Genomic DNA, 27,948 nt, shown 5'->3' on the forward strand with positions numbered 1-27,948 from the left:
AACATAAGTAATATTATCTCTTATTGTCATTGCAATTTTTCTGGATTTGCAGCTCTATTTTCGCAATAATTTGCATTAGATTCATCATGTCCATATGAACTTTCTGTACAAAGATTGATGCATCTCTCAAAATGACTTTTCCTCTTGGAGGTAACTAAATGTTTATGTTAGAATCACTCTGTTTACATGTCAAATTATAAAACCCTGTGTATGTAGACTTGCACTTCTTATTGAGTAGAACTCTACAAACCAAATATCCATCCTACTGTTATTAAGTGTGATTTTTGTTTCATCTTTTTTATGATTAAAATCTGATTTTTCAACTCAACATTGTTGTGTAAATAGTTACAGAATTTTTTTGACGAAATCAAGCAGTAATGTATCAATAAAAATAACATCAAATACCAGAACATGATTCACAATCATTAATCTGTTTTCATCTTTTCATTATATTGAGTGCCCTGAATTTGTGAGTAACTTTCACATTGTACTTGTTGTATTATAATATATTGTTTGATTTACAGCTTCACCATTTACAAGAAGAAATGGTTATTGTGAAAGAGTGTTATGCCCAATGCAATGAAGCGAAAACACAACTGACACAAGATTTGGTGTCTTTACAACAAGAATACTCGAATCTTGTCGGCAATTCTAGTATAGTAAGTAATAATTTACCAAATATTTCAATTTTAAATTATTACTTTCCGTTACAATTAATGTGCAATTAGAAAGTTTCCAATTTTGGATTAGTCGTAAAATTTATATATGATGTAATGGTAAAAATGTAAGTGAATGAATTTTATGATTAAATTGGGAAATTTGGTTAAATCTTAAAATGTGGTCACGTCATCTACAATGGATTCAGAAGGATATGTATTCATATATTTGTTTTGTAAATATTTGTTAAACAAAACAATAATGAATGTGAGAGGAAGATCAACTGTTTTCTTAACAGTAAGAATAATTTTGCCAAAGTCAATCTTTATATTTCTGGTCACATTCAACATTCAATTTGTGGTTAAGATTTGGATGTTACCCATTGTCTACAGTATGATGGTTCAGAAACAGAATAAATTCACCAAATTTTTTTAAGGAAATAGAGTGATCCCTCACACTGAAATTTGATAATTAGGAACCTACATATTTCTCTTGTCCATAATAAAAATACATTTTTACCATTAATTTAATTATATATCCTTTGACTTCGTGAATGTAACTTGAAGATTGTCATTAAAGTTATAACACTGAAATGCATATATTTTACTGTCTTAAACTGTATATACATTGGACCTGTATTCACACTTACAAATGAATAGTGCTGTAAGTCTTCATTTTCAATTCCTTACGTTTTTGCTCCATATTCTGGTCTCCTTCCTGATTATTACTGTCCACTGATTATTAAGTTATAAATGCCATTAGAATAATCCAATTTTATATTCTTAGATACTCCTTAAAGACAGACTGTTACCTGAAAATTAAAACGAAATTGAAGGGTTCAGAGCCATAGTGGGCCAAGTGCCATTTATTAAAAACGGAGAAAGCAAGGGTTAAAGTTAAGTCAGTACCATAGTTTAAGGGAAGACTCCACTGAAAATCATGAAAATTTTTCCATTTTTTTTTAGCTATTTCACTTATTCAGAATTTATATTTTCATACCCCAAATGGATTCAGCCCAATTCTGATTACAAATACTCGTATGTTTACACTTCTTAAATTAAGGCTGGAAGGGGGCGTGGAATTTAAAGAGCTGTCAGAATTGTTTTTCATCGAAGAATTCTTTTTTAAAATTTCTGATTACAAATCTAGTAACTTTCTGTTGGCTCCCTGAAGTTACTAGATGAATTTTCTTAAGAAAAATATTAATAAAATAAACTAGCAGCATTTCTCACAAAATAAATGCATAGAAACATGCAGCTACTTCATAAATACTTGCAGTAAAAATTTCATCCAGATTGATTAATATTTGGCATAAGAAAGTTGGTGTTGAATCAACAAAAAAATAGATTTGAAAATAAAATGAATATTTATGTAAATTAATATTCTCCTCCGCTACATTCATCTAGTAACTTCAGGGAGCCAACAAAAAGTTACTAGATTTGTAATCAGAAATTTTAAAAAAGAATTCTTTGATGAAAAACAATTTTGACAGCTCTTTAAATTCCACTCCCCCTTCCAGCCTTAATTTAAAAAGTGTAAACATACGAGTATTTGTAATCAGAATTGAGCTGAATCCACTTGGGGTATGAAAATATAAATTCTGATTAAGTGAAATAGCTAAAAAAAATTTGGAAAAATTTTCATGATTTTCAGTGGAGCCTTCCCTTAATGAAAATTGACATATCATTTAGTTTTGATATGTACTTTATTTTACTTGCTGTATGTTTCCATTGAATTATGGTAATAACTTCATTTTAACCCTCGTTTTCTACAGTTTTAGTAAATGGTGCTTGGCCCACTATGGTTCTGAACCCTTCAATTGTTTGTGATACTGCAGGCATTTAAACAAATTTAGTATACCATGTTGTCTCATCTATATTAATGTCAGATTTAGGTTTAAAACATGAGCTACCCTTAACCCACAGAAATACAAAGTTTATGTATTGTGAACTATAGTCTTCTAGACATTTCATGACTTTGTCAGTATATCCACATCTTAATTGTAGTTGTGCAGTTTTATCACTTTACAGTGGATAATCTCTCTTGTATTTGGTCCAGCACTCTCTCTTTGAATGGGCTTATAAAAGTAAAATGTCTAATATAAAAGAATTGGAAAAAATTTAGATTTCAATGTAATATTAATCACAAAAGCAAGTTAAAGTCTGTGGTAGAAAAGATGCTTTCTTATATCTGTTAACAGCAATTTGAACTTTCTAATACGGTAGAAGCTCGATTATCCGTAGAAATGAAAGGGAGGGGGAGGTGTAGTTAATCGAAAAATACGGATAATCCGTTCTATTTGCTCTTATCTTATTTTTATATTCTTTTAAAGAAGTCTGTCACTTTTTTTTTTCTGAGCTTTACTATGAGAATATCTTTCTGATCTCCATTCTAATTCTCTGAAGTAAAACAATGTCCGGGAATGGAGTATCAAAAGCCTCATGAGGGTCTTTGCTGATTGAAGTGCAGTTTGTAGAGGAACACGCGATTCAGGCACTATGTCTTCTTCCCCTCCACTGTTGCCAATGTAACTTACATTTGTAACCTCACACGCAGGGTCAGCAATAATGTTATTACTTTTTATTATCATGCCACCAGTTAATGTTTTCTTCATCCACGTCAAAGAAATAATTAATTTGTTCTGCCAACTTTTTAATGCCTTTCACTAATATTCTTCCACTGTTGTAATTCTCTTGAAATTCGTCTGCAAATTCCTCAGTGTCAAGGATATTGCCCTTGTATTGGAATGAGAGGAGTGAGTGAAGTGTGAATTGCTGTGAATAGCAACATAGTGATAAAGGAAGGGGTAGTTACACATATTTCGATTTTGAAGTCTCTTACATGGCTAGGCCCAAGTTTACTGTTACATAGTAGCCTTGCACAGATCTCTTGCTAGAGCTTTATGTTTAAATATTCGGATTGAATTTTAGCTGGGTTTCCGTGATTAATTAGGGGGGAGAGCTGGAAGATCGTTAGATAATCTGATGATCGGTTAATTGAGACACAGATAATCGAGATTGTACTATATCCATCATTCTCTCATTCTTGACTCATTTCAATATGTAAAACGTATCGAGATGCCCCAGCATATCAAGACACCTGTTTTACGGTGTATAGGAGCTTATTTTTTGTAAACATATCAAACAGTAAAAGGAGCCAAGTTGTCTCACTCAGTAGGACGATTAGCTACAGAGAGAAAGAGTACATGTTCGATTCCAAACAGAAAAGAGATTTTTCACTTTTTGACATGATACAGCAGCTCTGGGACTTACATAACCTCGTATCATTTAATTACTGTCATCATTTTCAGAGATTAAAATAACTAAATTGTGATGTTGAATACTTACCTCAATACCAAGAATATGAAAATAGAAAACTTTGTTTCCAACGAAGCTTATGGATGTCAGATCCATAGAGCATCATATTCTACCCTGTGTAGACTCTGTCATTGTTGCTTCTGGTTATTTGGAGTTTCGGCACAAATGTGATAGCAAACCACTGTATCATTTGGTAAATGTACTGACACGTTCCATAGGTTAAGTCTGCAATATTAAAATCGTTGTGGGTTGCTCTGTGGTTCTCAGAATGGCTGCATGCACAATATTTGTCAATTTACATTCGTCTTTTTTTATGCTTATATTACAGACGTGTGCAAATTATTAGACTCAGCACCACATTTTTTTACATTTTCGTAATATCATGAATTACTGGCCACAGAATAATTCTGTAGGACTCTATGCGACAGGATCATTGCAAAAAAGTTCTAGAAACCCGAATTTTTCCACAAATGAGGGACTGGTTCCCTGATGGTGAATGTGTCTTTGTGTAAGATGGAGGACCCTGATACAAAACCAGATCAGTAACTAATTTTATGGCTGAAAATAATGTAGACGTCCTTCCCAGGCCAGGTAACAGCCCAGACACAAATTCAATTGAAAATCTTTGGTGTATCATAAAGAGAAAACTAAAAAAACGACGATTACCACCAAGGTGGACATCATAGAAGCACTTATCCAAATATGGCACAGGGATGAAGACATCAAGAAACAATGTGAAAATCGCATGAACAACATGCCAAACGGCATAAAATTGATGATAAAGAACAAAGGGTTTCATACTAAATATTATTGTTGCAAACAGTGTGTAATAAATGAGTTTTGTAGAATAAAAGTTACTTGAATCATACTGTATAATTATTGTTTGAGTCTAATAATTAGCACACGTCTGTACTTGTGCAATTGTGTAACACTCAATGCATCATTTCCAAGTGCTTGTTTAAGCAGTTTATGTGTTTCTGCCGCAGTTCTACTAAGTTTAAAACGGATCTGAATAAGAGATATTCTTCTGTTTGTAGATCAGAGAACAGCACAACGATAATGAAAACATGACCAGAAACAAAGAACAAATTCACTTAACGTGACACCACAAGGCAGATAAGATCACAAAAGATATATGCAGCTCTATTTACTGCTACAAGGGAATGCTTTGCCTAGTTCTGCACAACAGTCAGATTTTAGGAACTTTTGAATATCTCCTAGTATTTATTCACAAAGTTACTGAATTGGTTAAAACTTCATAGCAGTGTCTTGAATTTTTCTCTAGTTATTTTATTTTTTAATATTATGCATTGGACTTTGCGATTTATTTTCTGCTTAAAGAAATAAAAATGTGAAAATGTCATGGAATAAGAATTTCCAAAAACAGAGTCCAGTGAATACAATTACTATCACACTAAAATGTTTGCCTCGTCTATGTTGCTGTGCTGACCTAATATGAGTCAAGTCGAAAATGTTTTCAGTGACAGTGAATAGAAGCAAAAGTTACTTCTACCACCACCACCACCACCACCACCACCACAACCACCACCACCACCACCACCACCACCACCACCACCACCACCACCACCACCACCACCACCACCACCACCACCACCACCACCACCACCACCACCACCTCCTCCTCCTCCTCCTCCTCCTCCTATTGCTGACTGTCTCACATGAAAATATCAATTTACTGTCACTGAAAACATTTTCAATTTGAACCATATTAGAGCAACACAGTAACATAGACGAGGCAGATATTTTAGTGCAATAGTAAATGTATGAAAAATATTATCTGCACTGTTCAGATTTGTTCCCCCTCTCAATGGGATGGTCCTTAGACCACTTAGTTCGTCGAGTCCAGAGTGCACCATAGGCAGTGGATCTACATTACACTCATAATGAGTGATGACGATTGATGACAGACACATTGTTGCAATGTCAGAGGGGAACCAGAGTACCTTCACCACAGGCTTGCCCAACACAACTTATAAATTCAGGGTGTAGTGGTATTTCAACCTGGGCCCCCTGGCTTACCAGCCCAGCTCGCTATCACTGAGCCATGATGGCTGTTTGTTCAGATGTAATATATAGTACATGAATTACTACAGAAATCAAAGTTTGCCTACTTTATTTTAATTCATTTCATTTTATCAATGGGAAGAAAGTAACAGGATCTGGCAGAAAAATCTCCCCTATTAGAAACATAAATAACAAGGGCAGCATAGATCCTATTCAGAATTTTATTTTACCATGTTATAGAAAAATGTTTGTCATTTTGACATCACTTCGTTTTAAGGGTAATATCATCCAAATGCTTGCTCTTACGAGCTGTACGGTGACTGTGCGTCCTTCTTCTTCAAAAAAAGCATGTCTCTATTATTCCAAGTCGACCTGGTTGGCGAGTTGGTATAGCGCTGGCCTTCTATGCCCAAGGTTGCAGGTTCGATCCCGGGCGAGGTCGATGACATTTAAGTGTGCTTAAATGCAACAGGTTCATGTCAGTAGATTTACTGGCATGTAAAAGAACTCCTGCGGGACAAAATTCTGGCACATCCGGCGACACTGATATAACCTCTGCAGTTGCGAGCGTCGTTAAATAAAACAACATTATTATTCCAAATTGTGCGACAGAACACCAAACAGTAACACACTCACTGTGGAGAGGTCGCTGATGCATTTCTCGAGGGTTTTCTGGGAATGAATATGGAATGTTTTGTTTGTTGACGTAGTCCGACAAATGAAAATGAGCTTAGTCATTACTGAGCGCAACAGTATCGCCTGGAACATTTTTCAATTTGGTCTTGCAAGCATTTTGGCAGTTGAGCCAGTCACGTTGCCAAAGTTCCTGAACGACCATAACTTTGTAGGGATGGAACTTGTGGTCTAGGTGTAAGATTCATCTGACTCTCCGATCAGATATTTCCAATACCAGAGCATGTTTAATGGCTGTATGTCGTGGAGATGTGGTAACAGCATGCCTCACTGCTGCGATATTCTCGGGAGTCCAAACGTTGCAACATCTATCGGACAACTTCTGTTTGAAAGTTGACCTTTTTGTCTGATATTTCTTATCCATATCATTAGAGTTTTCTTATCAGGAATTCTTTCATGTCGACCTACTCTAAAATGGGTACGAAATTGCCACAGCTTTGCAATCACAGTCACCATTTTTTAAAAATGCTCAACAACAAAATGCACGATATTCACCTGTCCACGCCATGAAATGACATGGCTTGTGCTGCTGAAAGATATATACCACTCAAGTGCAACTATCAAGAAATCTATATGGCGGCCAATTCAAATCGGGTAGATCATTTTGCTGGACCTTGAATTATCACTTTTTTAAATAAATGTACTTGCATATGTTTATAGAATCAGTGAAAACAATGTCCTCCAGCATTTTTACAGGTTTCACATCTTTGTGCGAATTATTTCTTTTACTTATGCTTCAGAGTTACCCATAAAAATCATCATAAATATTCAGTCTGGAAAACGAAGTGTGGTCATAATTGTCTGTGGTTGATTTATACCTAAACAAATTCTTTAGGTTTTAATCCCTTTGCCTTTTCATTCACAATAGATCCTGTTTATCTATTTTCTGTATACTGCTGTAACACATTCTCTTTGAAAAGGAAGTGTTACAGTACTGTCTTCGAATTTCATGATAGCATTTACGGTATTTATGAATATTTTTCTTTTCATAAATATCTCAACAATAACACAAGTAACACATGTTGTTCAACATTGTATCTCACCAGGACAGCATACTCAAAAACCGAAAAAAAGAAATCATTTGTTTGTTTTGTATGTTCATACATCAGAAGCCCGAACTAGGGAGTCAGAGGAGACCAGATAATGCCGTAGACCAGTGGTTCTCAAAGTTTTTAAATGCGCAACCCACCTTTGGGCGAGACATGTGTTTGCGACTCTCTCCCCTCCCACTATTCTGGTATTTAACTCCATTCGAAAAATAAAATTACCTGTAAAATCGAAAAGAATGATATAATTTTACTCTAAACCAGCCTCTATTATACTGATAACTGCAACACGAGAAGTCAGAATATGCAAATCTATTTTCTGTTTCTCTTTGCCTTCTTTTTTTTTTAAGTTGGTTATTTAACGGCGCTGTATCAACTACTAGGTTATTTAGCGTCTGTGGGATTGGTGGTAGCAAGATGATATTTTGGCGATATGAGGCCGAGAATTCGCCATAGGTTACCTAACATTTGCCTTAAGTTGAGGAAAGCCTCGAAGAAAAAAAAAAACAGGAAATCAGCCCAAGTAGGAATCGAACCTGCGCCCACAAGCAATTCCAGATCAGCAGGCAAGAGCCTTAGCCATATGAGCTACACCGGTTGCCTTTTGGCTTCTTAAGCTGGCCTTCTTGCTGATATATTTTTCGAACACTTAGACACTTTAAATAGTACTGGGTATCCCACATAAAACCGGTACATCTCACTGCCATTCGAATGTGTCATTATATTATGTTATATTACTTCCACAACCAACTTCCTATGTAAATATGCCATAAATATGGCATAGATCAGACTTACCAGTTTATAACAAGTGCAGAAAGTGTCCTCCACCCGCATCCAGGCATCGCTGTGCTTGTACGACGATGTTCTGACTAACACCGTGTAGTTCTTGAGGTGAGATGTTATTTATCTCGTTTGTAATGTTCTCTTTCAGTTGGTCTATCATCCTAGGGTTGTTAGCATACACTTTGCTTTTCAGAGCTCCCCATAAATAAAAATCACAGGATTTTAAGTCTGGCGAATGTGAAAGCCACAGGTTTTTGCTGACATCCTGCTCTCAGGAAACACTTTGCTGATATGGACCATACTCTGATTGGATGTGTGGCAGGTGGCAACATCTTGTTGAAAGACGCCATACCCCTTTTCATTTTCTGTTAATATTGTGTAATAGAAAGGCTCGGTTAACAGAAAATGAAAAGGAGTATGGCGTCTTTCAACAAGATGGTGCCACCTACCACACATCCAACCAGAGTATGACCCATATCAGCGAAGTGTTTCCTGAAAACAGGCTTGTCAGCAAAAACCTGTGGCCGCCGCGATCGCCAGACTTAACATCCTGTGAATTTTATTTATGGAAGTACTGAAAGGCAAAGTGTATGCTAACAACCCTAAGATGATAGACCAACTGAAAAGAATATTACAAATGAGATAAATAACATCTCCTCAAGAATTACACCGTGTTAATCAGAATATTGTCGTATGAGCGCAGCGATGCCCGGATGTCGTGAAGGTCACTTTCGGCACTTGTTATAAACCAGTAAGTCTAGCCTATGTCATATTTATGGCATATTTACATAGGAAGTTGGTTGTAGAAGTAATATAATATAATATAGTGACACATGCAAATGGCAGTGAGACGTACCAGTTTTATGTGAGACGCCCAGTAGTTTGGAAGGCCAAGATATTAACATAACAGCTAGATATAAAATCGACAGATTAACAAGGAAACTTGATTTATGATCGATATCACTTGACAAGAAGAAATTGTATTAATTCCAGTGTATTAAAAACTCATGGAAAGTTTAGCTACATATATTGTATGATATGACAAATACCGAGTGTGTTTTTTCGGACATGTGATTAAATTTGCACAATTTTAAGCAGCTTTTTTTTGAGTATTTTATGGAAGAAACTCGAAACAATTACGATAGTCACATATAGAATCCGTTTTTAGACAGTTGCATTCAACTGTTGAAATCACAAATATATCAAAACAGAAATCAAAAATGATATCACTCTATGTGTATCAAATACAGAGTCCAGATTTGAGAAGCTATTTTCTGAAAAACAGGTAAATTTATCACATTAACCATTTTCTTCTTTATAACTACGGAAATATTTTTTTTTATTTTTAAGTGCAACATTGTGTATGATTGTTTCTAAATACAACATGAATATATGTTAAAGGTTTTTTTTTGTTTTGTAAATGCTCTCGCGACTCCCTTCAGCTCTTCACATGACCCCTCAGGGGGTCGCGACCTACACTTTGGGAACCACTGCTATAGACTATGCCTGCGCCCTCTGGGTGACAGGTATTGCAACTGCTGGCTAACAGAAAACTTCACTGATATGATGTATTGTTGTTGGATATTTATCATTATTACCACCACCACCACCACCACCACCACCACACTTATATGTAATTTGAGGTATTGTAATTCGAAGATTTTACACTAGCATAGTCTGAATTAAAGAAGATGTAAAGTCAGTTCGATGTTACAAGTAATTATACTTGTTGAATATATACTAATTAAAGCAAGAACCTCTAGGACTATGTATGAGCTGTGTTATTTCAACTCGTATATAGGGACATGAATGTTTCCAAGTAGAACAACAATAGAACTCTATGCTCAATGGTGATAAAAGTTTAAAGTGATTATTTGTTTTGTATTGGGAGTGTCTTAGTTTAGATTGCTATTGTTTAATTGTTTATAATATAGTGTAGTATCTTGTAATGGCAGCTACTGCCTAGAAAAAAGAAACATTAGACATTTAATAACAAAGGACAGTCCTACTTGTCTTCCCTTCTAACCCTCATAACATACTCTTATCCTCTTTCTCTGCTTTTCTATCTTGGCCATTTCATCACAAAATGCTTTCTATTGCACTTACAAGAACTATAAAATCTGCACTTTGAAGCTATGCTATATTCTCATATTGCCGTATTTATTTTCATTATTATATTTTCTTATGTTCTGAGTTAAGTTCTGATTTGTATTATTTCTCTTCCCAGGTACGTGTTAACTATGTTATACCCTTGTTTCTCGTTGCCCTGGCAGTGTGGTTGGCTTTGATCCACTACACTTAACTTGTGGAATGTCCCGTGCTTTTCTGTTTTTCTTTTGATTGTTTTCAACAGTACTGCATTATAAACCTATCTTGAGGTTCACTAGATGATATCTCGAATAAGGTAAATATTACCAAACAAATACATATATTTTAAGGATTTTGGTGAATGAGAGGGTAATACTCTAACAATTAAAATGCATGCATATTTTTGGTTGATTGTGTTTTTGGTTTGACGAACTATACTTTCTGTCACCATATCCCTGATCCTACTACAAATTTTAATATTCAGTAACTTCTTCGAAACTAATTACAATTTCAATTAAATTGTGAAATATTCGCGTGTTCTTTTTATATACCTTGTGAAATCATAGGACATTGCTTGCATATATTCTATTTCTTCAGCAGATGAGTCACAATTAAGCTTTCTGGTCAGATAACAAGTAGTTTAGATACTTCTTTTTATAATTTCCTTCACAATGGAAACTTTGTGAAGAATTCTTCTATCATCCGCAGCCCTGAAACAATTTGTGACGACTTTTGAGTGAAAATTATTTCTTAAAATTTACCTAGCTGAAATTCTCCATTACAAAGGCATTTCTGTACTACAATTCTCTACGATCTCGTACTATTTTGGAAGACGCCTGACTTTCAAAATTACAGAAGCAAGGAATAACATTAAATTGTGTTACAATAATTTAAAATTTAAAATTCCAATTAATTTGAAGAATACCGGTACTTAAGACTTTGCAGGTCAGTTTGTTTTCCTCTTAATTCGTTATCTTTTACATCATTTTTTATGTCTGTGAGAAATCTAATTTCATTTCGTATTTAAATTAATTTCTTAACGTCAGGGATGCGAAACTGGGGAAGAGAGGGGTGGAAACATGGCGAAAGAGTTTGTTCCCCTGTCCACAAGGCCCCGGAGCCTTCAATGACGTACGGTATATGTTACGTTTGGCAAGCACAATGCATACACATCTCTTCTCCCCCTGCCTTACAATGACTCAAGGGTTGAAGGGAAGGGATGAGTTACATATTCCAGCTGTGACGTTCTGCCACAATTGAAGCACAGTTTTGCATCCCTGCTTTAGGTGATGCACAATGAAGAAGACGTGCTTTAAGTTTTCAACAAAGTGCAACATTTTGGCATACAGTGCCAATTTATTTCTCTTCACTTCTGTTTGTCTTTCAATTATAAGTGAGACTGAAGAATTGGACGTTAGTCCTTTGGCAATTTGTGACTTTTTAGCAATTAAAAATACTACAGAAGACACATAAGTCTTATCTACAAGAATATTTGTTAATTGTATTCATAGATACATGTTACCCCAAAAAGTTTTTCGGTATTTATTATAAAATATATATTTAGTAGATTAAATAACAATAAATCTGCAAGAAATTATCTCTGAATTGAATTCTACATGAAAAACTCTTAGACTTAGGGAAACATTCTCTTTTGCAAAAATTTTTTAATTTTTCTTTTGTAGAGAAGTGATTGTTGATGTAGGGTACAAATGCTTAGGGATGTTATTTATTATAAAATTAAAAATTATTAAACTTCGTTAAAATGATGATACTGTTTGCTAATGCTCTGGATTTTGGATTTCTTTCATTTTCCATCTAGCATCACAATAGTACTTCATTAGGAGGGTTGGTATGTCTCTTTGGCTTCTTGGGTTTTGTTTTACTTTGGGGCCCATCATGAGCTTCATTGTAGCCATTCAGGAGTTAAAAATATAGTAGCCATGAAGAGTCATTCTTGAACAGTTGTGAAGTTGGGGAATTTTAAGATATATAGGTTTTGTTAGAAGATTTCATCAACAAATTTACTTGTACTGGTATGTCATATGATTCTCTTTAAAAATAATTTTGACTTTTAAGTCATAATCTTTATGAAAATGTCAAATGCTACATAAATCAGGTAATATTAGTATCGTTTGTTATATACTTATATGACATTTCACATTTTGGTGGAATGTATTATCAATTTTCACTTATTCAGACCAAATATACCTTGAGAAATAAATTTATTTTGCAATAATATAATATAAGTATATATATTTCATTTAATACAAACAGTTTCTCAGAATCTATAAAATAAATTCTGTCATTTTAAAAACACAAGAAGTCATCAGTCATGCAACTGTAAGTGTAGAACTTAAAAGAAAAAAAAAATAACTAAATTTGGAAGTAATTTAAAATGTGCCCAAAAACAGACTTAGGATAATATATGTATCATACATTTAAAGAACATAAACACTATGCTAACTTGCATAATATTGACATGTATTGTAACATGAGAAAAAATTTAATTTATTATTACAGGCCATATTTCAGATGGGAAATAATTTCTTGGCATCATAATAATTACCCACGTTCAAATGAATATACATGCCATGAGTCTTAAAATATAACAGGTTAAGAGCCATTTATACTTAAATTGCCATGGACACACTTCCTGGTCTGATAATATTATATAGTATCAAGAAAACAAACGTGATAAAATTGTCATTTACCTTGTTCCTTCTTACAACTGATGCTCTAAACTACCTCCACACCCATGGATACACATGTTCAGTGCTCAGGGCATGTACAGTGGCTGGGAGGGGGAAGGATCAACAATGAAAAACTAAGCTCTTATCAGCTTTCCGAAGATACCCAAAGATGTTGATAGACTCTTAAAAACAATGTAAACTCACAATGATTGGATAATTCTGAGTTTGCAGTGAAAAACCTGCCCTTGGGCAGAACACTATGAATGAATGACTGAATTACATGAGATACCTTAGGTAAAATTCCTACAACTCTTGTCACCACTAGGAACCTATGTACAAGAAATGACTTACTTTGTACAAATAAAGTAATTCATTTTCTGAATAAATGTACAAAGTGTTGTGTTTGATGAAACATTTCCTCTTTTATAAAAGTGGTAGTCTTCAAATATCCCAAAAGAAGTATATCTAAAAATTTCAAGTTCGATAAGTGTGGTGACCAAGTGACACCAAGGGATCACTCATGAGATAACTAGGCCAAAAGATAATGGGGTAGGGTGGACAGTTCCTCTCCCTCTCCATTGCATATATCGCTGACTAGATACATATTACACCAATCCACTGCAGGATGATCACTTATTTACTTATTTTGATGCCAGAAAATGTCCTTCAATGTATATCCTGTAATAATTGTAATTTTTCTATAGCTTACAAAAGTGTTACATATTTGTAAACTATCCTGTTATATAATTCGACATTGTAAGCTTATTGTAGCCAATTTTGAAAGTCGTACGATGGGTCTGGAAGTTACTAATTAGATGGGTACCAGTATTGAGGACAAATGTTCCAGGTATAAACATCATGTATTCCCCAATCAATTAGATATGAACAAAATCTTTTGGCAAAACACCATTCCGCCCTATCTTATAAGAATAACTGAAGAATGAAAATATAGCATACTGACAATACTTAAGAAAAAAGCATCATTTAGCATGAATCTGTCCCTGACGAAACTGAATGCTTGTGTAATGAAGGAAAATGTACACCTTTGCTACCATGTATGATGCCAAGTACTTGCATGCAATTTAGTTTGTTTGAGATCTCTTTCTACCATTTACGTTTCATGTTGTTTCTTGTAGCATATTTCAGATTATTTTTTTCTCGCAAAACTCAAACCATACTTGTATGACATTCATGCTACATACTCTTTTTAAAGACAAAGTGATTTTTAAATAATTATAATTAATATGCTTACAGAAAAAATGAACTAGGAAGATTAAATTGTGAAAATAAATACTTGTAGAATTATATTTTTATACTTCAGCCATTTCGTCTTATTAGTTCTAAAATATTAGGAAAGACAAGATTTAAGGAACTGTAAAACCACATGAACTTATGAAGTATGGATTGATGATAGAAGTAAGAACATAACTAATTAATTTGTATTAACAAATACTTGATATATGCCTGACTTCATTTTTTGTTCTCTTTCTGCATTATTTGGTATGAAATTAATGATTACACATTTTTACTTTATATATCTGTACAGTGAAAATTGATCATTTTTGCCAGTGATTTAACAAAGGTCCATCTGCGGAAAATACTCAAGAGTCCATATTTTACCAAACCTTTTGTGAGCCACCTCAAGGTTCATGGTTCATCTACAAATGGGTTGCAGGTCTTGAGGGCCAGAAGTTTATGCCATTGATTTTTACTTGATATTAGTAGTAGGAATTATTTAAGGCCTTGTAGCAGAAATTACTGCATAATAATCATTTTTTTTAAATCAGCTGTAATGGTAATTTTAGAATTTTATCACACATAATGAATTGTTGCGAATCAATACTATATGAAGAGTGGAAATGGCTAAGTTTCTGAGTGCCATTATTTGGCATTTTCTTTTTTCTGACACATTGTGTTTCATTCGCTATTACTAGGGGGAGGATGTTGATGGAAAGTCATCTTATTTTTCACATTAGGACGATGCCTATTAATATAGAAATCCTTTTTATGTTAATATCAACGTAAAAAAATAATTTCTTATATTGCATTTTTTTGACGTTTTTGAACTTTCTTCTTTACCGATAGGTCTGTTAAATCATTTTCTAAGCAAATAGGTCAGTAGTAATTACCTACTGAATAAGTGAATAACAGTGAAGTTTGAGTTTTGTAGTTTGGAATAGACTCTAAGTCCATCCCTTATTCCACTGAAGGCTTCACTTCACACAACGGAAGTAATATAAAATGCTTGACAACAGCTTAGTTTAAATGAGGGCTTTGACCACTACTGTTCTTTTGTCTGTACGAGGGTGTCTTGAGAATTTATGTTTGGAAGGGGGGAAACTTTCACCGTGTCCTGGACAGGACGTAGTTCGGAAGAGATGTCTACTGTAATACACAGTATTTTTAACACAAAGATTGCAAGAATGCATGCTACGCCCACAATTTGTTTTGTCACTCACACTCCCTCATCTGGAAGATCTGGTAACAAAAGAGAAGCGCGGAAGGATGAGGAGACAAAGAATGAAGACACCGACATGAACCACCTCTGATTGAAACACATTGTAAACCCTCATTAAAATCTATATTTTTCCCTTAAAACCTTCATTTTTTTGCATGTTCTTTTCCTTTATCTTAGCTAAATTCCAGGGCATTGCCTCCTCTCTCCGAGATTTGCAGGGCAGTCATTGAAACAAGGTGACTAATTTTTAAGAAGTTGGGGTGCGAGTATGGTGAATAATATTTAAATGTCATTTTCTTTTAATTTTATGCCATTTTTCCATTAGTTTAAGGGCATTTTAATGATCATTTTAAGTAGATTTTTAGGTCATCAGTATCCGCCCCCTAGCTATCACTAATAAACTGTGGAAGATCAATGAGAGTAAGGCCTTTACAAGTACTTTGAATACTCATCCCAAAATGGCATATGTTATTTTGGATGCCTTTGCAGTATTCCATGTGCCCCGGCAGATATTAATGATTGCAAACCTTACCCAAAGCAACATGCTTTATAGTAGACAATTGAATTACAATTTAACATGCACATTGCAGATTCGGGCTATGGCATTATGACTGTGTGTGTGGGTTGAGAGGATTACTTCTCGTGGTGCAGATGAAATTCTGTCATACATATTGAAATTGATAAAGGAAGGAGAGTATCTGAAGAAAGGGAAACTATTCATTTGATCCGATAATTATGCAGGCCAAAATAAAAATCGTGCAGTGATTTTCCTTATTATATTTTTGTTACATTATGGCCATTTTGATGACGTTACACAGAAGTTTCATGTAAGCAGCCACAGCCTTTTTAGTTGTGACCTTGATTTTGGCATAATTGAGAAGAGAAAAAGTCCTCATTAACAGAGATTTTCATCATATTGTGAAAACTGCTCGAAATGTTTCAAGGTCGTGGAGATGGAGGGTGATGATTTCTTCGACCTGAAATATACCGAAGAATCTGTGATCACTACAACAAAATGTGAAATTTCGAAACTGATTGTGATGCATAGTATCCAAAGACTTCTCTGAAATGTTCGTACCAAGAAAAAGTTTAGTAATCTAAAGAAATGGAAGATAATAAACATTACAACAAAAAGGTAAACACCCATCTAATGTAGGAGACACTTCTCTTCACATTCTTCCACAACTAGTGTTAACTAGTCCACAGAAAGAATAAATAAAATAAATAATAAATAAAATAAAAGGATGAAGAATAAAGTGTATAAGATTTGCTGATGATATGGCATTGTTAGCAAAAGAGAAGGTGATACCAACGGATATACTACTGGAGCTAAATGACAGCTTGAGCAATATGGAATGAAGATAAATGCCAACAAGACGAAGACCATGATCATAGGAAGAAAAGTAAAGAAGGTAAACTTGCGAATCCTAAATGAGGCAGTAGAGCAAGTGGACAGCTTCAAGTACTATAAGCAGTAAGATGAGCTGCTGTCAAGAAGTCAAAAGGAGAATAGCAATGGCAAAGGAAGTTTTTAATAGAAGAAGGATCATCTTCTGCAGACCTCTGGAGAAAGAACTCCAGAAGTGCTTTGTTTGGAGTGTAGCATTGTATGGAGCAGAAACATGGACATTACGACGAAGTGAAGAGAAGCGACTAGAAGCATTTGAAATATGGATATCGAGAAGGATGGAGCATGTGAAGTGGACAGACAGAATAACAAACGTAGCTGTTTTGGAAAGAGTGGCTGAAGAAAGAATGATGCTGAAACTGATCAGAAAGAGGAAAAGGAATTGGCTGGATCATTGGTTGAGAAGAAACTGCCTTCTGAAGGATGCACTGAAAGGAATGGTGAACGGGAGAAGAGTTTGGGGCAGAAGAAGATCAGATGATAGACGACATTAAGATATATGGATGAGGAGACAAAGAGGAAGACAGAAAGTAGAAGACTGGAGAATGCTGGGTTTGCAGTGAAAGACGTGTCCTTGGGCAGAACACTATGAATGAATGAACATGATACACTTTCTACCAAGCTATGCAAAGGTATTTATAAATAATTTTGCAGACACTGAACATCTTAACGTAATCATGAACTAAAGTATGATATTTTAAATGTTTTGAGTTTACATGACCATGTATTACCACTTCCTTTTCTGTTTGGATGTTATAATGCCTTTTAAAAAGTGTGGCACTTGGAACACTGTAAGTGAAAGGTATAAAGGACTTGGAAGTCCTGCGCCGTGGCATTGTGATCAAAGGCATCCTGCCTAGGATGTTTGCTGGTTTGAGTCCTCATGGAGGAAGAAATTTTCTTATGAAATTTCAGCCAGTGTATGGGAACAGTGTTCACCCAGCATCGTGATGCACTTGGAGAGCTACAATAGGTAGCGAAATCCGGTTATGAAAACCAGCTATAATGGCTGCAGAGGTCATCATGCTAAGCACACTGTACTTCCATTCGGTTGGATGATTGTGCACCTCTGCTTCGGCAGCAGCCGACTGGTCAGTCTGAGCCCTTAAAGGGTTGTAGCGCCATGGATTATTATTATACGAGACTTGGAAAATTTCTGTAATGTTCGCTGTATTATATGTGAAAATAAATAGAAATTATTCATATAGTACGTTCACGTTTGAGATCGATATGTATTCTTCACAACTATGTAAATAGTTCTTAGAATGAACTTTAAAAAAAGAATTGGGAAAGTTTTTACGTTTTTCTGTAAAAGCTTCTGAATTGAACTTAGAAGATTTATCATTTTCACTCTTCATATGACTTCTCTGTTCTCAAAAATTCCTAGCTTATAGCTTTATATACATCGCAGTACCATAAAGAGGTGGTCACAATTGCTAAGAGAAATGCAAATTTTAAAATTCTTCAGACATTATTAGGTCTGTAGTGTAATCTGTATGTCCTGTTGGTCACAGATTTTCATGGAACTAACCTTACATTCCTCAAACTATTTCTGAAGGATTAGTTAGACGAAATGAGAGACAACAGTGGTTTTGATGAACAATTTATGGAAGTTTTCTGAAATGTAACTACTGTATATTTTGCATAATATTATGAAGTGTACATATTCATAAGTGAAATATTGGAGAGCACGAATGGCTTCATTGCTAGATGCAAGGCATTGAAACAACAACATATTCATAAGTGCTTACGTCATCAGTCACTTTTCAGATATTTTCTTTGTGGTTATTATTGCGAAATTAGATACATTTACCAAAAAGATGGTGGATTGTGTTGTGGTAAGGGAGGGGATATTAACATGCAAGTGAGGATTTGTGTAATGTATCCTTGGCCAGTTTGCATTTCTCGTGATAGAAGTTATGAATTCTGTTGTGAAAATGTGTAATCATTTATGTCATAATGATTAAATTTTCTTTATTTCTCATGCATTAATCACTTTCAAGTTTTCTGTTTTCTGGTGTGTACTAATATTATTTTTTTAGTGCTTAACACTTATTTTATCAAGTAAGAATATTGTATTTACTGTTATTAATAGTTGTTCCCATAGTATTTTCTGCGTCAATAATTAGTTAATAAAGATACTTCTGTGAGAGGTACTGGTTGTTTGCTGGGAGATGAACTGTTATGACTTATATGACCATTTATCAAGAAATTATCGGTAAGCAAATGTATGCATTAATGCTTTTTCCTTTTAATTTATGGCCCATTACTTAAAAATGAAAAGTAAATACAATATAACCATTGCAACTTAAAAGCTTAAACAATTACGTTAATTCTAATTTGCTCTCATAACATAATTTTCACTTTCTGAAATAACATGATTAGTTATTGTTTTGGAATTTTCAGTGCTTTAATCTTTTTTTTAGTGTACTGCTAAATATATATCTTTATTCTTTATGAGTGTTGAATTAAGTCATGTTCACTTTGTTCTCTCTTTTTTGCATTATATAGAGGTTAGAATTTTTGCTTGGCATGGATTCGTTCTGTAGTATTTTCTTCTCTATATTAAATGTTATATTTCAGTTTTGGGCACTGATCATTAGCTGAATTGCAACTGTTCGAATTCTTACAAGTTCCAATGTTATGTACGATGAATAGAGACATTGTCTGAAAAGAAATTTCCATTTCTTTTACCATGAAATTTAAATCCGTGGTGGGATAACCCATGGAGTATCAAGGCCGACTGCTGGCCTCACGTTCACATATCTCAGCTAAGGTGAACTATCATGCAAACAGTACTGATAGGTGTATAACCTGTGTTCAGCATGGTGATCTCCCCAGCTATTATAGCTGGCTTATGAAGCTGGGCTTTGCTACTAACTGTAACTTCCCAAATTCCTCACAATGGACACCATACACAGGCCAAAATTTCATGCGAAAATTTCTTCCACATGAAGACTGGAAACAGCACTCTCTTCTTATTATTATTTTTATTATTATTATTATTATTATTATTATTATTAATAATAATACAGGGTGATCAGTCTGGCTGGTTCTGTGGCATAGTGGTTATGCTCTGTGATAGTGTAAGAGTGTTTTACTCACCTAATTTATGCAAGAAATGTTGACATTGTCCCCCTTCCTTATCTATATATTTTTGGCACTGTTGGGTTCTTTGGGTTTCCTTTGTATACTAAGTATGCCCTAGAGTAGTCACAGGATCATGGAGGCCGTACATTTTGACAGTCATCTTTACCTGTAAAGATGTATTTTCGACGTGTGCCATTGCAGAATGCTGTTGAAAGAAGCTGAAGCTATACTCCCTTACAGTCAGTTAATTGAAAATCAGGGTAATAAACCTATCAGAGTTAGCTAAACAAATAAAAGAATTGGTCCTATAATTCCTTCATCACTAATGATGCAACAAACATTGATTTTCTGGTCTTGATAAGACATTTCTTAACGTCTTATTTTTCTGTACTCTAATATTGTTTGTATTGAGAATTTGCAAATATCTAAGCAGGTGGACCAGGCGTCATCTGAAAAGAATAAAGGACAGATCCTTATCTCTGTCATGAACATGAGTAAAAATTCCATTCACAATACCTGGTTCTATAAAATAGATCGCCTGGTCTTAATTCATGCATCAATATAAATTGATAGGGTTTTAGTTTTAAACATTTTTTTGCATTCTTAACCACACTAAACTTTTGTTGAGAAAGCCACATAAGAGATTTTGTGGGAGAATTTTCTGGTTGAAATATAATGTTGTCTGAAGTTCCCTTGGTGAGTGCTCGACACATACTACATTTGGTTTTTCTTTTTTTATAACATTTCTGCTTTCTAAAATTTTCATACTATACTTGTTTTTTTGAAAGATGGGACATGACAGTTAAGCAGCTGAGCTTGGAACTACAGCACTATGTTGCCAATAAGGACTACCACGCTGTCAGCTGATGAAAGCTAGCAATTGGCGTTAAGATGACTGATGTTAAAGCATCCATTGACAATTGGCACAAAGGTGAAAAAACAATACAAAAATCGACAGAGAATCAAAGACGAACAGTACCAATGCTAAGATTGTGTGCACAATAAATGTTGCCAAGAGAGCTATTAAGCACTCGCCACGTGGGAACTGTAAGTTTGGCAACTCAACCGTTGTTACCATAGCAACAGGCCTACCATGCTATGTGACATTCAGTTGTTTTTCCGATCTCAACGCTCCTGTCATGTCCCATCTTTCAAAAAAACAAGTATAACAATGAACAGGCTGGACGACTTGGAATATAAATACCAGGAAATTATTATTTATATCATCTTCATACTTCTTGAGCAGATTCCATCAGTATGTAGGAATCATATATGAACACTTTTTTTTTAACAGAAAGAGCGTCACTTTTTCTCATTTTTATTGAAGGGAACAAACACTCACTACTCACTAAAAATTATCTTACTGGGCTTGTTGATTTAGGCCAGGGATGACAGTTTATTAGTTCATGTAGTAGGTAATTTGCATGTGTCAAACAAAGTTTGTATGTTGTCTTCTACACACAGCTATTTATCAGCGAAAAGTCCGTGGTATGGATCATTGCATTACCAGAAATATAAGAAAAATTTATTGTGCTGCTGCAAAAGGAACAAAGTCTGATGTGTAGCTTTTTGTTTGTTTGCCTGCCTGCGTACAGCATTTTCTCTCGACTATTTGACAATTTTTCATGTTCAGTAACTATGTGTGAATTCAACCAAAAATGAAACGCACAAAGTATAACCATTTTTCTAACAATCAAATTGGTGCTTGCTTTAAAGAAAATCGATACAAAGTTGTGATCTACTGAAATTCGGCTCTAGTGATGGGGACCGGGAACCGGGAACCATGAATGATACATTCTTAGCAGTACAGTTATGGAGGTTATGATGTGGTCAAGCATCTTGTGTATGAAATGAACAGTGCCTAAATTATTGTTCTTTATAATGTATTCATGTTTAGCACTTCAGGAATGGCAAAAATACATTTGGTGAACCTTCTTTGTAACATTTTCTAGAGCACCAAGATAATGGTGTGACGGTATATAATTACGTTCAACATGCATTGTGTTTCTGTTTTGAATTTTATGTATTATATTTCAGCTGTTTCGCAATTTCGTTTCATTATACAGGGTGTTAAAAAAAAGTATCTAGTATTTTAGGAGGTGCGAGTATGCATCAAAACAAGAAAATAATGTCTAATAAACATGGGTCCTGCAACACATACTTTCTGAGATCTGAACACTTGTTCATAGCAGGTGCTGAATGTGACGTCCATTCATGGCAATGCATTCCTCTGCCCTTCGGTGTAAGGAATCATGCACTTTTTTGAAATTGACCTGGTTGTTCTTGATAACCAAAAGTCTAGGGGATTTAGGTTTGGGGAACGAGCAGGCCAAGGTGTGAGGCCTCCTCAATCAATCTAGCAGTCCTGAAATGTCAGCAACCGGTGTTCATGCTCATTGCAGAAAAAATGTGCTGGTATGCCATCATGCATGAACCACATCTGTAGTCTTTGCTGACATGGCACATACTCCAGCAATGTAGGCAATACGTTAATAAGAAAGTCCTGATAACGAGCCCCAGTTAATCTCTGTCGTAGCACATATGGCCCTATTAAGCTATCATCAAGAACGCCTGCCCGTAAGTTGATTGAGAATCGGTGCTGATGCCTTGTTTCTTCAAGTGCATGGGAACTTTCATCAGCCCACACAATCTGATTACGAAAATATTCACAACACCATCTCTGCTGAACCCAGCTCTTATCTGCAACCTAACTTTTCTTTTCAGTATTCCTTGCAATGTATCAGTATTCCATGCCAGGGGTGTCAACTACGGTATGATTATCTGGTAGTCTGCTGTATTGTAGGGCAGAGAAATGCATTGCCATAAATGGATGTCACATTGAACACCTCCTATGAACAAGTGTTCAGATCTCAGAAAGTATGTATTTTAGGACTCATGTTTATTTGACATTTTTTCCTTGTTTTAATGCATACTGTCACCTCCTAAAATATTGGATACTTTTTTTTTAACACTCTGTATTTCTGCAGAATAATAGTAGTAGTAGTAATAATAATAATAATAATAATAATAATAATAATAATATTATTATTATTATTATTATGATTATTTTATTATTATTATTATTATTATTATTATTATTATTTCTTCACTATTAACACTAGCCTATCGTAGAAGCACACTGATTATATAGTATTTCAGAGAAAATTATTTGATTAAATATAGATATAGGGTTTATATTTTGTTTTAGATTATCAAGTAATTCTAGCAAGAAGTTAAATCCCAGTTTTGAAACACTGTATTACTGGTACAACTAGACATATCTTGTGATGGACCATTTTTGTTCTCTATGAAGGATAGACTTCCCCTGAATTCAATACATCGTTATTGGAATAGTGAGAAGAATATGTTCCTTCTCTTAGTTATTACGCACACTTATGTAAATTTATATTTCATCCTGAAAATTTAGAGATACTTTTATTTTGTGTTGGTTTCGGAAAGAAAAAAATGGTATATTACAGAGACACTTGAAGTGTTGTTTGGAAGATGTAAAAATATGATTTTTGTAGGAGAATAAATGAAAGAATAGAATATCAAAAGTTTGTCTTATTTTAAATATCTTAAATGAGTAGGTTGTAGATTACATTTTCATCTTGGAAACTACATTTCAATATAAACCAACTGTATTTGATATTTCAGTTATTATCTTGAATGCTAAACATTAAAGACGACCTTGTATAACAGTTTTAAGGCTTAGAGACATGTGTTAAATATAGATTAGGGAAATCATAAAGACATTCACAGACTGCAGTTTGGAAGCCAACTAGTTGACTTGCCAAGTGAGTGAAATTTCGTGCCAAAGCAGTGTGATTTATCTGCAAGGAATGCAGTGTGCCCCAGTTATACTGGACTGGAATGACAGCAGAATTATTTTATTTTCATTGAGCTTTGTGTACTTTCAGAATGTAAAGACTAACGTAATTCATATTGATTCAGAATAACCTCTTTGAGTTAATACTGGCCTTATGTAAGTCATATAATTCAAAGAAATAATATTTTCATAAAAAATGTATCAATCCTGTTTGCTGTCAAGTATTGATTCTGATGACATTTTCATATATGTGAAGATTATAAACCAATATTAGACATATCGTTTCGATTCCAGAATATAGTACATAAGTACAGTATTTAACATTGTCATTAGAAACATATGTATAAACAATTGAAACCAGTATCTTACGTAATTGGCTATGTGTATTAAATTAGTAGGACATGTAAAAAAATACTGATTATTGCCAACTATAATTCTGTTTGATGGCATTAACCTTCACTGGTCAACAGTGATTTTGTTAAATGAATAATTTTCACCTAATCTCGTGTCCTTTGATATGCTGATTCTGAATATGAAGTCAGAATTTTTGTATCGAGCTCTTTTTTTTGTAACATTACTTTTTTGTTCTCTTTGTAGCCCATTATCTCTGTATCACTGTATTTAAAAATATATTACTCCATATTAACATTATTTACTTGATACATTTTTTAATTCATTGTTGGCAATAATGATAAAATAATGGTTTATTGCTATTAGAATAAACAACAATGGTCACATTTCAGTTCAAATGAAGTTCTCTTACATTTGTGACATAAATACGTTTGTTGGCACAAGTATGATTGAACTTTTAATGTTGGAAAAAAAAAACATAATAAATCAACCACTTGTGACTTCGGAGAAGGCTTATCTTTCACCCTACATATCAAAGCAAGCTTCATAAAAAATTTCATAAATGCGGTGGATCGTACTGGAAAAGGTTTTCAGTTTCTCAAAAACAAATTGCCTAGAACAAGTGAGGCGAAGATCAAAGAGAATATATTTGTTAATCCACAAATACGGAAACTAATGTATAATCCTGCATTTGAAGAACGTTGGAATAAAGCTGGGACAACAATATGGAGCTCCTTCCAAGAAGCTGTAAACAACTTCCTGGGAACTTGCAAGGCAGATAACTATGAAGAATTTGTTGGCGAGCTTCTTGATAACTATAGAAAACTCGGATGTAAAATGTCCCTAAAATCCATTCCTTGGACATACATTTGGACATTTTTCTCTCCACCCTTGACAGTGTAAGTGACGAACATGGAGAACGCTTCCATCAGGAAATATCTACTATAGGAAACCATTAGCAAGGTAAATGGAGCCCAAGAATATTAGCCGACTACTGCTGGGCTCTCAAGAGAGATGTTGAAGCTAAAAACAGCAGAAAATCCTGGAGAAGAACATTTTAGTTCAGTATACAAGACATGCAACATACTTAGTTTTACAAAAACAAAGTTATTTCATTACAAAAAAAATGTATATTACAAAAAATCTATGCCCGATAGAACTGTAAACAGATAAGAGATCAGTGAAAATGATACTGCATGAATCACATTTTCTTTTTCATTTAACAGAGAAAGAGTTAAATTTTGTTGTCCGGTATTGTTACACTACGAAAGAAAATATTATATTTATTGAGTTGTACTAAGCAGACAAGATACATATTTGCTGAATCTTGTGATACAAGGTGGTCCAGAAATAACTTACGGTTTCAAGTTGGCAATGGCAGGCAAAGGATTGATGCTCCGAGGATCAGCATGGTAGGCCTGTGTAGTACAAAGCCTTGGACTCAGTTCACCATGGAGCATTGGTCTGTGTAGCAGCATGTGTTTACTGTGGAGAGTTATATAAGGAGCAATTCAGTAGAAGTGGCTCAGCATCCTTTTTGGAGATCCATGTTTGAGCTAATAAATGGTGTTAAACGTGGCCTGTGCAAAACAATAAGAATCCTGGAAGGAGATCAGTGAGAACAATGGGCAAAATGGAGCACGTGAAAATTGTTCTGGAACAAAGTTCACATCATTCAGCTAGATGACATTCTCTAACACTGGGTTTATCAAAGAGGCACATTGTCGAGAATTCATGCTGACCAAAAATTCCAAGCTTCACAAGCTGAAAATGCTTCAGCAACGTAGTGATAGAGACAAACCAACTTGTTTGCATGCTGTCAAGATTTCATGAACATTATAGAGGAGAATCTAGAACTGCCACACATGCTATGCAGATGAAGCAAATTTTTACTTGCATGGAGTTGTTAGTAGAGGTGGAAAAATTCAAATACCTGGGGGCAACAGTAACAAATATAAATGATATTCGGAAGGAAATTAAACACAGAATAAATATGGGAAATGCCTGCTATTATTATTTGGTTGAGAAGCTTTTATCATCCGGTCTTCTGTCAAAAAATCTGAACGTTAGAATTTGTAAAACAGTTATATTACCGTACCGGTTGTTCTTTATGGTTGTGAAACTTTGACTCTCACTTTGAGAGAGGAACATAGGTTAAGGGTATTTGAGAATAAGGTGCTTAGGAAAATATTTGGGGCTAAGAGGGATGAAGTTACATGAGAATGGAGAAAGTTACACAACACAGAACTGCACGCATTGTATTCTTCACCTGACATAATTAGGAACGTTAAATCCAGATGTTTGAGATGGACAGGGCATGTAGCACGTATGGGCGAATCCAGAAATGCATATAGAGTGTTAGTTGGGAGGCCAGAGGGAGAAAAACCTTTGGGGAGGCCGAGACGTAGATGGGAAGATAATATTAAAATGGATTTGAGGGAGGTGGGATATGATGGTAGAGACTGGATTAATCTTGCTCAGGATAGGGACCAATGGCGGGCTTATATGAGGGCGGTAATGAACTTCCGGGTTCCTTAAAAGCCAGTAATGGAGTTGTTGGTAAACAGAACTATCACTATTGGGCTGATAGGAATTCAAAACAGTAAACAGAACTATCACTATTGGGCTGATAGGAATTCAAAACAGCTTTATTAACGTCCACTTTACAGTCCGAAATTCATGGTTTGGTGTGCTGCAGAATCAGTGGGGATTATTGGACCCTATTCCTTTCGAAGATGAAGACTGACATGCAGTTACTGTCACTTCAGTATGTTACATCGAAATGTTGCCAACATTTTTTGCTACTGAATTGTAACACAAGACAATAGAAAACGTCTCATTCCAGCAAGATGGAGCCACATTTCACCGCCCGAAACAGAATGGTCATATTGCAAGAATTGTTCCCTAATGACGTCATTTCACGGTACGGGAACATTGCATGGTCACCACATTCTTCAGACCATATGGCGCCAGACATTTTCTTGTGGGGATATCTTAATCAGATGTTCGCCTACATTCATTGCATCACCAAATATCTGAAAGCCATCATACTGCGTGAAGAAGTTGCTGTTACTCGAGAATTTATCTGGAACATAATGGACAATTTCACTTCCAGGCTTTAGGAGTGCATTGAGAAAGAGGGTGGAAATTTGACTGATGTAATTTTCAAGCATTGATATCTATGTTACTGTAAATCCCATGGTTTGCACTATGTATTGTGATGTTTTAAAACATTACAATTTAATTGTCTTAAATTTTATGAACTTTTTTTTGTATATACCAGTATTTATTCAATTATCCCGCAAAATCTCGTATCTGGAATTAGCCTGGTCCCCTCAGTGCTAGTTAAGACGGATTCTACTGTATCATGATCATTAATTAACTGGAGTTATTAGAGCTATAATAACACTAACGGGTATAATTAAATGATGTCATCAATATTATCAAGAACTGATAATAATTGGAATGATTATTATATTATTAACTATAATTTAATGCTTTTTTTTTCAACGT

General features: G+C 34.7%; 1 protein-coding gene across 7 annotated transcripts in view; it reads left to right on the plus strand.

Moving 5' to 3' along the window:
• Slmap (Sarcolemma associated protein) overlaps nt 1–27,948 on the plus strand; it is a 215,630-nt gene that overhangs the window by 166,058 nt on the left and 21,624 nt on the right. For 5 of the 7 annotated variants that reach the window (XM_069837662.1, XM_069837660.1, XM_069837661.1 and 2 more), the window contains one exon: nt 525–659. In XM_069837662.1, the coding sequence (XP_069693763.1) occupies nt 525–659 (135 nt within the window). Of the gene's footprint in view, nt 1–524; nt 660–10,748; nt 10,926–19,748; nt 19,944–27,948 lie in introns of those variants that run through there. The other 2 variants (XR_011334358.1, XR_011334357.1) reach the window with 2 other exon arrangements.

This window comes from Periplaneta americana, chromosome 10 (genome assembly GCF_040183065.1).
Source record: "Periplaneta americana isolate PAMFEO1 chromosome 10, P.americana_PAMFEO1_priV1, whole genome shotgun sequence".
NCBI classification, from domain to species: Eukaryota; Metazoa; Arthropoda; class Insecta; order Blattodea; family Blattidae; genus Periplaneta; species Periplaneta americana.